Below are 12,908 nucleotides of genomic sequence, written 5' to 3' on the forward strand. Positions count from 1 at the left end.
CTTAGTTTTCTATCTTAATTTGCTTGAGAATTAAAATAGACAATATTTTTTCCGCAATAAATATTTACTCAAGTTAATTAGTGGACAAACAGCTAGACATTACGAAATCGAACATTTCTGAAACACGCACATGAACATGTGTTTTTATAAGAAATATTTTAAAGCACATACATGTGCATGAGCAAAATATGCATTAATGTGCTGCTCATGAGGATGCAAATACGAACCCTAGTTTTACGGCCCCGCTATGACATACAGAAATTCCCAGAAGCAATTTACTATTAACTGATTTTTTTCAAAATTAACACTTCCATACATGTGAGTACATTTGATTTGTTTTGGACAGACTTCAGGGGTTATCTACTAATAATTCTATTTAAAAGGGGCTCCTTCAAAAAATCGTTCTAATTCTTCTGGCTTGGTTAATATACAGTGACTGTAGCTGCGGTAGATGAGTTTCATTTCCGCCTTATACGTAACTTCTAATTTCAATTGCAGATATTCGATTGAAATACTTAAACTTTTATGCTTTATACTATTCAATTATCCTATTATACTTTTAAATTTATAACTTAACCTCCTTTCGTTTTTATGTCACTTGCAAATCAGCTCTTCTCAGTTTTTGAATTTATTAGATGATGTTTTGCCTGCCGACAGAATATGTTTGTAGAATTTGTTGGTTCTTGTCTATGATAGTGCATTTGTAGATCATTCACAGTTCAAGAGTAGAAGTACCGTTTCCGCTACGTTCATGTGTTAAACCATTCACAATGGAGAAAACATTTTGTGTTATAAAACGCAAATAATCTATTTTCTAAGATTTTATTTTTGTATTTACAGAACACAAATAATTTTCTTAGACTAAACGGGTTATATAAATATATACAATCTAGCTACATCAAAATAAACAAGTTTTGACTTTTAGCACAAGTGTCTGCACTTTGGATAAACACAGCCATTCACAGTAGAATTTCTTGCGATTAATAAAAAGTCTACTCAGTATCGATTATCATTTGGTATATATCGTGTTATATCAGTAAACATATAAGAAGGTCGTAAACCGCGCAAGCAAAAATAAAACGATGAAACAATCTAAAATATTCACACACCGTCGATAGGTGTTTTTGAAGTTGTTTTGTTAGTGTGGAAACAATTCATAACTACTGAAATGAATTAATATTCTACAGTGCCTTAGTGTCAAATATATGTTTTATTTAAACAAAATAATAAAGATTTATAACATGAGTGCTTTACAAACAGCAGAATTAATTGAAATTGAGTTATAGGCGTCAGAAAATAGCGATAAAAAATATTTAGTGGTGCTGCGCCGTAATGGAGGCGATATTCATGTGCGTGTAAAATCCTTAAATTTCACATTTCAAATTGTCTGTGTTCTTTGCAAATTCGTTCATTGAGTTATCTGGCTTTCGTATCGCTTTATCAATTACCAAATTCGAAGAATATTATCATCTAACACAGGAAATACCCCGAGCTATGAGGTGAGTACGGTGTCATTGGTAATTTAGAGGGGCGACGTAAAATGTATGCATATACATACGTATATTTAGATAAAGTGTAGGTAGCTAATATAAATACGCATATAAAGATGTGTGTACATGTATGGCATACTAATGTAAATAAGAAGGAACAAAAACAGATGCGACAAGTAGATATGCGCAAATATGTTTGTGCATATGTTAATGGCTATATGATAGCGTTCCGTTGAAATAATGTGCAACAGTGGTAAACTTGTTTTTCAATACCAAATTCGAAATGTTTTATTATGATTTCTAATGAAATATGCAGATCGCAACACAAAAAAAGATAAAACGAAAACAATAACAACTACATATATATAATATGATGATATATAAGGTATTAGCTTAATGACTAGCAATTCGTGGAATTGTTTATTTTGATACATTTAAAAGGCAAAGAAATGTATTTAAAAAAGTTTTGAGTGGTGAAGTAATACTTAAGGTAATGGCTTTTTAAACGTATTCTGATAAATGTTCATATGTAAACCATTTTAAGTATTTTTTCATCAAACACAAAAGCTTTTATCCATGAACTGTCTTACAAATTTGTTAATTAATTTGCATGTTCTTGACTTGATTGAACAAATATTTGAAAATTAATTATAAGTAAGCACATATTTTTGTTATCTTTGGGTATGTTAATGGCGTACAAATTGTGATAAATACGAAAAACAAAGTAAATTAATTTTATGGACTTTTTGATAACATAGTTTTTTATTTTGAAATTTTAGCAACTTACCTTTTTTATGGTTGTCGTTATAAATATTTGCATATGTCATCAGCTTTATCTTCTATTATGTTTACCAAGGCATTTTTATTTCTTTTTTTTATTTGACATTGTTCTACAAACCTAATATTATTAACAAATATGTTTGGAACATTGTATATGAGAAATTTAAAGAATAAAATTAAAAAAGTTTAGATTTTTTTACTTTTGTATAGACGTGTATGTGCTAAAATTAGTTGACAAATCATTACAACTTCCAAATATTCATTAAAAAATAAATCTATATTTTTATATTTTTTAATGCAAAGTAAATATTATAAATAGAATTCCTACACTTCTTTTTTTTGTTTAGTTTCAGATGTCTTCTACTCGCTATTTTTTATTGCATATGTACACTATGTACAATCTCCAACATTTTTGCGCAATCACCAGGTGGTATGTATTGTTAATTAATAATAATATTTATTGATAATTTTGTTTTATTTTTTAATTTAATAACACATCATTGTATGCCTACCTTTTCAGAAACCAGTCCTCGGATTATAATCGAAATCGGTCACAATGCGAACATCACTTGTCGCATGAATTTGAAAATGTTTGACGGTGAAAATAGTTCGTCATTATACTTCACCTCCGATGAACCAGAACAAGAAGTTGTGCATACTAATATAAGAGTAAATAAAACTAAATTTTGCATGCAACGCATTTGTAATTTATTTACTAATTTCATCCGTCATAGATCATTAACGCAACAACGATTGTTTACATGCTGCGCAACGCGAGCGAGCAGTTTACGACTTACACGTGTAAAAGTGGTCAATATGCAATTTCAAGCACGGACGTCATTGTGGGTAAGCTAATTTGTAACAAAAATGTGACTGAAATTTTTATATGCAGTAAAATGATATTCAAATAAAATTGTTTACGCATAAATGTAATTGACTTCCGTAGGTACCAAGCCCACAGAGGTTAAAGATTTCCACTGCCAGGCATTTGACTTCACCTACATGACGTGTGCGTTTACAATACCACAAAATATGGTTCCAACCACATATAATTTGAAATATATAACACAAAATGCTGTAAGTATTTATAATATGATATTGCTTTATAAAATGCATAATAATATTTATTGATATTTGTGTTTATATATACAAATATGCATGTAATATATTAATAATCTTATTAATTGTGTTGAATAAAGGTCATGTCTGTGATTATTGTACTAATTGTTATGCATACAGACATTCATACACAATTTTCTTATTACATATATAATTTTGCTTAGAAATCATTTATTTATAATTCGTTTTATATAAAGTATATATTTTAGACTTACTAATTTTATTATTCCATGGAACAATTTATTCGAAGAATTTTGTTAAATTTATTTACAGTAACATCCGTTTAATAAATAAATATCGTAAAACTTGTTGAATTCACTAATCCGTTTTTAATAAAAAAAAATATCTTAACTTACTAATATTAAACTAATATAGAACACTTAAAACTTATTAAATTCTTTGAAATCAACATCCGTCATTAATAAAAAAAGAAACATGAACAAGTAAGGAAGGGCTAAGTTCGCATGTAACCGAACATTTTATACTCTCGCAAAGTCAAATGGTATACTCGTTTTAGATTTCTTTGTGGATCTTACCGCCTTGTTCTATGTTGAGCGATATTTTCGGTAAAAAGTCAGCTATAGGCACTGGGGTCCACATATTCATTACCTAGGGGCTTGAACAGTTTTGACGCGATTTAGAAAATTTTTGGTCACAAGGTGGCATACTTCAAACGCATTATTCACGCAAAGTTTTACCCCGATACAATCATTTTTGCTTGATATGCATGGTGGAAAGTGAAAGATTTAGATGGAATTGAAAATGGTGTTATATGGGAAATAGGCGTGGTTGTAGTCCGATTTCGCCCATTTTCGCACTATGACATAGAAATATGAAAAGAACGTTATGCACCGAATTTGGTTGAAATCGGTTAAGCAGATCCCAAGATATGGGTTTTCATCTATAAGTGGGCTGTGCCACGCCCACTGTCTAATTTTGAACGCGGTTCCTATAAAGTCATCTCATACCATCCCAGAGATAAGATTTAATGTCTCTGGCGTGTTTAGTGCTTGATTTATCGCGCTTTTAGTAGTTTTTAACAGTACCGTTATATGGGAAGTGGGCGGCGTTGCCATCCGATTTCAACTATTTTCACACTGTAGGTAGAAGTTCTAAAAACATTTGCTTCCAGTGAATTTTGTTATTATAGCATTAGTGGTATAGGAAATATGTACATAAAACTTATTAGGGGCGGGACCACGCCTACTTTAAAAAAAATTTTTAACTGCAGATGCCCCTCCCTAGTGTGATCTCGTGTACCAAATAACAGTCTCTTGTATCTTATTTCGGAGCTTAGTTATGACAATTTATTGTGGGTTTTGTAGGCGTGGCAGTGGTCCGATTACGCCCATCTGCAATACCAACCGTCTTCTGTACCAAGAAACATGTGTACCAAGTTTCATAAAGATATCTCAATTTTTACTCAAGTTACAGCTTGCACGGACGGACGGACGCACAGACGGACATTTATATATACATAACCCTATATCTAACTCTATTAGTTTTAGGTGATACAAACAACCGTTAGGTGAACAAAACTATTATACCCTGTAGCAACATGTTGCGAGAGTATAAAAACGTTAACTTCCGTTGCACCGAAACTATAATAATACCCTTCACAAATCAATTCCATACATGAAGTTGATTTCAGTGATCGGTCAGTTTGTATGGCAGTTATATGCTATAAGAGGCCGATCTGAACAATTTGTTCGAAAATTGTACCGTTGCTTTGGATATTAATTCGTGCCAAATTTCGTAAAGATATCTCTTTAAATTAAAAATTTTTCCATACAAGGTCTTCTTTTGATCGTTAATTTTGTATGACAGCTATATGCTATAGTGGTCCGATCCGAGCACTTTATTCACAGATTGTACCGTTGTCAAATAAAAAGTTTTTCTATACAAAAAAAGCTGAATTTTCATCGATCAGTTTGTATGGGAGCTGTATGCTAAGTGGTCCGATATTGTGTTCAGGGTATAAAAATATTGCTTAACTTACTAATATTAAATGTCTATAGAATACATAAAACGGTGTTGTGGAATGACTAATTTATTTTATAAACGAAATATTTTTTAATTGGAAACTCAATTTGGCGGAAAGTAACACTTAGAATGTGAAAATACAGATTTCTATATTTGAGATCGTATATCCATGTATTGCAGTTATACAATGATCATAGTCATATTATTGTTATAAGGCATTTATTGATTTCCTTTTACACTAATTAGTTTTTTTTAATAATTACGACTTTTTATTTCATTTTGGGTTTGCATGTCATTTACTTACGTATATTTTGTTACTAACATTGAATGAACGGCACGTTTAACACTACTACTGCAACTACTACTCGTTATCACACACACCCACACAAACATACTTCCAACTAAACTTTGAATGCACTTGTGTGTCTTGTCTATAAAATATAACTGTACTAATATGGCAATCGCAAATCGCAATGACACAAAAAAAAAACACCTAAAAAAATTGAAATAAAACTTAAGGCAAGAACGGCTGATAATCGTACGATATATTCACAGAATTACATACTGAATTGTGTAAGGTTGGTGAAAGAAGGCGACAAAGCCACTTGTAACTTTACACTGGAGGATGGCAGCTATAAGCCCAACTTTGAGTTCTACAATTTTCGCTTGACAAGCAACAATACATTGGGCGCGCTTACACAGAATTTCACCATAAATCACAAAGAAATTGGTGAGTGCAAAAATTCTAATCAAAAATATTAATTATTATTATTTTTAAAAATATTTAATATCGTACGCCTTTTAAATTGCAGTTAAACCCGCTATTAGCAACTTTCACATGGAGGACATCTCAACCAACGCTTGTGTGCTGAATTGGGAAATGGAGCGTTACTCTTCGTATAAGCTAAATCGTTTGCAAATGGAGGTGCATTTACAATCACCGCACTATGAAAGCACGAAGACCTTCACTTGCATGAAATGCAACAATCGCGAAATATTTAATTTGTCCATCGACGATCTGCCCTACGCATACTACGAATACAATATAAGTTTGCGCATTAAGATGAGAATGCCAGCGGCAACTTGGAGCGATGCATATAGCATTGTTTTCCGCACGCTGCCGCTGGCGCCCGAAACGCCGCCCGAAGTGGATGTGAGCAGTTTCTACTTGAACGCCACGCATCTGCGTTTGTTTTGGTATCCCACGGCGGAGTATCATCGAAACGGCTCGAATTTTCATTATATTGTGAAGCTTTTGCAACAGGATGGCGCTGCAGTGTATGTGTGATATACAAACAACTCTTTGTGCATTTCATAAACATTAACTAACTGAATACTTCAATTTCTTGTTTAGAAATCAGCCAGCGCTGCATACGGTAGTGCCCACTGTGGCTTTTCCCTGGAACAGCGCGCACAGTTATGATTTCAGCATATGGAGTGGTAATGAGATGGGCGTGTCTTTGCGTAGTAGTCGCATATATGTGCCTGCGCTGCAGAAAAACTACGACAGCCGTACGCCACTGGGTATAAGAAATGTGTATCACTCTTTGGATCGCACTTATACGTTGCTCTGGAATGCGCCGGAAGATTGGAAGCGCGTAGAGAATTATACAGTTTTTTGGTGTCAACCCAAAAGTGTGGCGTCGAATGAGTGTCACGTATGTATACATTTATTTAATTAATAAAATTTTCGAAAGCATGATAAATTTAGGTTATGACTGTCAGATTCTTTTTTTAATATAATTATGAATTCTTAAAATATTGAAATTTTAGCAACATTTTGTTGCTTGAAATTTATTTGTAACGGTTTTATACAAGAAGTGATTTTAAAAATGTCGAACATTGTGCACTCAAAACCTAGATTTGAGGTTATATTTAATATGGTTAAGCCGCTATTGATTGTTCAGTATATAGAGCATTAGAGAGTCTTTATAAAGTTTATATGTATATAAATTATCAGCGTGACGAGCTGAGTCGATTTAGCCATGTCCATTCTGTCTGTATATACCCGAACTAGTCCCTTAGTTTTTGAGATATCGGTCTGAAAATTTGCACATGTCCGTTAATCCATAAGAAGCGGCGCATTTGGTACCAATATCAGACATCTATAGCATATAGCTGTTATACAAACTGAACGATCAAAATGAACTTTTTTATTTGACGAGATTTCTATACGAAATTTTGCATGGATTATTATTTAAGGCAATGGTACAACACCGAACTTATTGTTAAGATCGGATTATTAGCTTCTATAAAAACTGATCTCTCATTTTCCAGTCCTTGTATGTAAAACTTTTTTATTTGGCAATTCACGAAATTTGGCATGGTTTTTATCCAAGACAATGCTACAATCTCCGAGCTTATTGTTCCTATCGGATTACTATGGTAAAGCAAAGAGCTGCCATTCGAACTCACCGATCTAAATCAAGATAAAGTTTCTGCTGGATGCAAATCGTTTGGTTTTGGCTACGTTTTCATATTTATGGTTTCTATAAGAAATGCAGTTGTGAAGAATATTATAGCTTCGTCGAAGTTGACGGGTTTGTTCATTACACAAAGATTTTTTTTTAATTATTATACATACATGCGGTCATATGTACGTTATATATATATAAATGCGGATTCGTTTCGATAATGTATACTCGCATGTCGTGAGAACTCTTAATAATGCTTGTAGCGACAAAAAATATTTCCTGAACTATTTTGCGATTGCTGTGGAGGTCAACAATCTTTCATGTATAAAACGGAAAGCGTATTAGCCACGTAACCCGACGGTCGTAGAAACGATTGTTTGGGTGTAGAATCTCCAATTGATTTAATTATTTTTTATTATTGTATTAATTTACTTTTTTTTATCAGAAATGCATTACGAATTTTGAAGGGCTAAAAACGGGTTTTCTCGATTTACGGCAAAATCTATGAGACTTATTGAAAAAAGTAATATGTCTAAGTTAGTTTTTTATAAGATACTAGCAGATCCCGCCTACGATATGCGATGGCTAAGATGTAATTAAATTATATTATATTATTTATCACGACGAAAAAATACAGGTTTCTAAGTACACAGACACAAATTTCAACGATTACGATCAAAATATGATCACGAATCAATTGTAATGTGAAATGTGAGAATCGACGGTGATTTTGCAAAAAAGGCCTTCGTTAGAATCTTCTGCGGGAATAAACGATTAAATGTGCAAATTTACACGTTTTTTCGTGCTATGGTTCGGACAGTCTGCAGTACATAACGATGATATATAAGATTTAATGTAAACATATCTTTTTTTTTATTTATTTAATATCGGAACATCATCCTAATATTTAATTGAAAACTCTCATGTCAAAATATCTGTTATTTTGTTTATAAAAGTTGGTGGATTTTTTCTCCGTTGAAATCTCTATTTTCTTATGGTATATATATACATACATTACTATGGCAAATTTTCTCAGAAAATGCTAAAGAAGAGCAATTAAAAAATCTATATATCAAATCTGAGAAACATATTACGGTGCCTTAAAGATAATTTTTTTTCATGATATTTACAAATGACAAATAACACAAGCACTTCCTTTATATTTGCAGAACATTATCGGATTTACGCAGCTAGATAAGAACGCGCTCAATTTCTCAATACAGCAGAGTGAATCGTTGGTCTTAGCAGTTGCGGCCAATTATCGCGATTATTACACGGGCATGCACTGGGCAAAGTGCACGGCAGACGTATTAAATGATCTTGAGAAATTAGAACCAGAAATTGAAATAAATGCATATTCGATAACCGCACGATGGAAGTCGGAGCATGTGTGCGCCTCACTTATCAAAGGCTATACAATTAACTACTGCCAAACGAAATCCGCGAAGAAACCAAAGTGTTCGGCTAAACTCGAACACATTAATGTGGACAAAGGAGAAAACAAATATGAGATTGCCGGACTAGTACCAAACTCGCACTATCAAATGCAGATGTATATGTACTCGGACCTAAAGGAGGGACCAATAAGCGATATGCTACACATCCTAACGAAGGAGGCCGGTATGTGACGATTTTAAGTTGTATAATTGAGAAAGTTTAACTTTCATATTTTTCGTTTTACAGCGCCCACACCACCAAGAAACCTGACATTTGCACACATAACAAGTCAGTCGGTGTCGCTGTCATGGCAGTCGCCGCAAGAGGCTAACGGCAAAATACGCTACTATATTGTGACGTAAGTGTGCGCCGTTATTTAACTGCATTAAACAAATCCAATAATTCATGTTTCTTTAACGTTGCAGTTATAATCGCGAAAATCTAACTGTGCCCTGCAATAACTTAAGTGGTTCGCACTGCTTCGGTGCGAGCAAGCGTAGTGAACGTTACGGCATTGAGTATTTATCGTACACGCTGCAAAACCTAAGCAGTTTCACTAACTACAAAATTTGCATAAAAGCATTCACGGTTGCTGAATCGCTACCCAGCAATTGTGTGTATGTAAAAACACACGTTGGCGGTAAGTTTTTCGTTAGCAAGATTTTCTCTATATATTTGACTAATAAATTTACGCATTTGCAGTGCCCAGCAGTCCCACACAGATCAAAGTTGACAGTGCAGGCGACATTGCGATACGTTGGCATGAGCCCGAAGTGCCATCGGGACGTGTAGACTACTATGAAGTGATTGTTGAAGCCAAATTGCGGCAAGTTATCGAAGGTCGTTATATTTCGCGCATAAAAACGGGCAGGCTATGCACTATAAGAAAGAATTGCGATAATGAGAATTTCGAGTATACAATTAGCTTACGCAGCGTTAATATTGCCTATGCGAATGAAACCGATACAAAACTGTCGCAGCACTCCAAAAAGCATTCCGACGATGGCCATTATGTATCGTCCGACAATTATGAGTTGGGTTGCGCTGAAGCGGCGCCCATGTCACCGGTGATTGCGAGTAGTGAATACACCGAATATAGATCGGTTGAGGTGTACGTCTTCAACAACTTTTGTACTCCACCAGCTAAAGCTGATAGCAAATTATGGATTATTATATTTTGTATAATAATGGGCGCTTCATTCATATTCATATGTGGTCTGCTCATCTATAGACGATGTCATGCAATGGCTTCTATTAACTGCAAGATACCAGACAACTTGGAAGATTTGGTTAATCGCACCGAAGACAAATTGCGTGAACATGAGAAGTTTATGAGCTCCTCTACCAAACCAAATCATTATAATAGCGAAAATGGCAGTTTACTAACAAGCATTTCAAATGATTCCAATTACTCTTACAATGGCACACGTTCTTCGGCCACAACAAAAATTAGTTATTGTGATAGCAATACGGGCGATTATTGTGACAGCCATGCGACCGATTACTGTATACAAGATCCCTTGACATTACCTAACGCGGAATTGCTAACGACCGTGCCCGAAACGGGCTACATGGCAATGACCACGCCGCTAAACCACGAGCCGGCTCAAATGAAATCCACAAATGTGGGTAATACTTGTATGTTGGATAACGGTTATGTGCTACAGAATGCATTGCCAACGAATGCCAGCGAAAAGCCATTCATGATCGCCTTTGCTGCAGACGATGGTTACGTACATCCGAATAATAATCGGCAGTCCTTCAATAATGCGGCTATAACTAGCACAAATTATGTAACCACTATGAGGTAGAAGAAATAGCGACGAGCGAAAAGTGTTAAATATACACTGTTATGGCGTACCAAAAAGTAATAGCAAGTGATTTTTGCTTCTGCGTAGCGCCGAGCGTACACGCGCATGTGCACTATGTGGAGACTTTGCAAAAATAATGCTGTTCGCCACATAGCACAAGTGAACGCAGAAATAAAGTCAGATGTGCCTATTATTTATTAATTATAGCACACAGGTGTCCTTTTCTAACAACAAAAACAACAAAGTGAAACGAAGAAGTGCGATTAAATTGTTAGGCAACTGAAAGCTTAACATTTTTAATTTGCTTCACAGCATTTAACATTCTAATTGTTATGTATTATTTGTTTTAAAATTCTAACGAAAGTATAAAACACACCAAAAACAAAAAACAACAACAAAAAAGGAAAGCGGTGGTCACAAATCACATTGTACTACAATACATCACAACGGTATTAGTGAATATTTATTATAGCTTTAAATAACAGTGAATTGGCGTTTATAATTAGACAACGAAGACTAGCAAATAGCAGAAAGTCGTATGGAATTTCATAACCTCAATTTCCTATAATTTAATATAAACTACATATGATATACCTCTATATGTATGTATGTTATATGGTATACGAGTCTATACTAGGCTGTCTGTTATTTCCCAAGTTGATTTTTTTTTTGATCAGACGCTCCCGGAAGTTTCAGTTTTTGCCCTAAAAAGAATTATCCAAGAAAACAAATTTTTTATTCTCAATTCTAACCTTGCTTGCCTAAATCTTTTTATTTTTCTCCTTGTATTTAACATGGGATTTTTTGATATTTTGCAATAAGCAAGTAACTTTACAACTTTGAAAAAATGATATACTAAACTAAAATTTTCCGCTTTACATAAAACGTCTTAGAATAATTTTTATAAAAAAATTCTCTTAAAAGTTATAAGTAGTCAAAGTCAAACATTAAATGTACTGTGCGTTCATACAAGTGAATTACACATTTTGTGTTGCTCATACGACATGGTGTACTGTATGAATTCAGTACATTTGATGCATAACTTTAGCTGCGTATAACTTTTAACGCAGTGGTTTTGTGGCAAAAATTATTAAGCCTTTTTTTGTAGAGCGGAAAATTTTGTTTATCAATATCAAGGATGTAGGTTTACTTGCTTAATACAAAATATTAAAAAAAATTCCATGTAATATACTTGAGAAATGAAATATGATTTAGGCAGGGTGTAAATTGAAAATTTAGCGCTTATTTATGTTAGATAATTCTTTTTAGGGCAAAATCGTCTGCGAAAAAGCATAAAATTTGGGAAATAACGGAAATTCTTATATAGATTTACCTCGCCTAGCGTGAATGCATTACAAGCCAAATTCACTGTTCAAAAACGAAGTGCAGCTACAAATATAATATATAATATATAAATACATATATTATTAAATATATTTATGTATTATAAACACAAAGTCTGTCAAGTGCCTTTATTAAGCAAATTATTAATTGTTTAGCTCATTAATTTAGTTTTATGTATTTTTAGTAAAACACGCTGTATATAAGTATAAATATTATTTTTAAGTTTTTGCATGTATATATATATATATATATATAGAAGCATATACAGCTATCACTTGACGTGAATGTTAACGAAAAAACATAATTTTATTATTAATTTAATTATCACTAAGGTGGCCTTTTACGCAATATTTGTATTAGAAATCTTTAGATTTATAAGCCTCAACAGCATTTTTAGCTTAAATGAAAAAAATGTATTGCAAAAATTAAAATATATTTATAAAAACAACAAACCAAACGATGATTTAATATTTCCTGCCCGCTACCGCACGCAGTACACTGGTTAACTACACCGTTAAGTCTAAATTTTG

General features: G+C 33.4%; 1 protein-coding gene across 2 annotated transcripts; it reads left to right on the top strand.

Annotated features, from left to right (window-relative positions):
- The first annotated feature begins 1,031 nt into the window (after window positions 1–1,031).
- LOC106615904 (cytokine receptor) lies at window positions 1,032–12,337 on the top strand. Of its 2 annotated transcripts, none has more exons than XM_070109408.1 (12): window positions 1,032–1,499; window positions 2,618–2,700; window positions 2,791–2,939; window positions 3,005–3,116; window positions 3,217–3,347; window positions 5,892–6,102; window positions 6,185–6,650; window positions 6,727–7,030; window positions 8,956–9,406; window positions 9,470–9,581; window positions 9,649–9,863; window positions 9,926–12,337. In XM_070109408.1, exons 1-12 carry the CDS (start codon window positions 1,495–1,497, stop codon window positions 11,032–11,034), a joined length of 3,348 nt encoding a protein of 1,115 aa, XP_069965509.1. In that variant the 5' UTR covers window positions 1,032–1,494; the 3' UTR covers window positions 11,035–12,337. The 2 variants fall into 2 exon arrangements, with proteins under 2 accessions (XP_069965509.1, XP_014087768.2); XM_014232293.3 differs by having other exon boundaries at window positions 1,033–1,499; window positions 5,928–6,102.
- The last annotated feature ends 571 nt before the right edge of the window (window positions 12,338–12,908 follow it).

Source organism: Bactrocera oleae, chromosome 5 (assembly GCF_042242935.1).
Source record: "Bactrocera oleae isolate idBacOlea1 chromosome 5, idBacOlea1, whole genome shotgun sequence".
NCBI classification, from domain to species: Eukaryota; Metazoa; Arthropoda; class Insecta; order Diptera; family Tephritidae; genus Bactrocera; species Bactrocera oleae.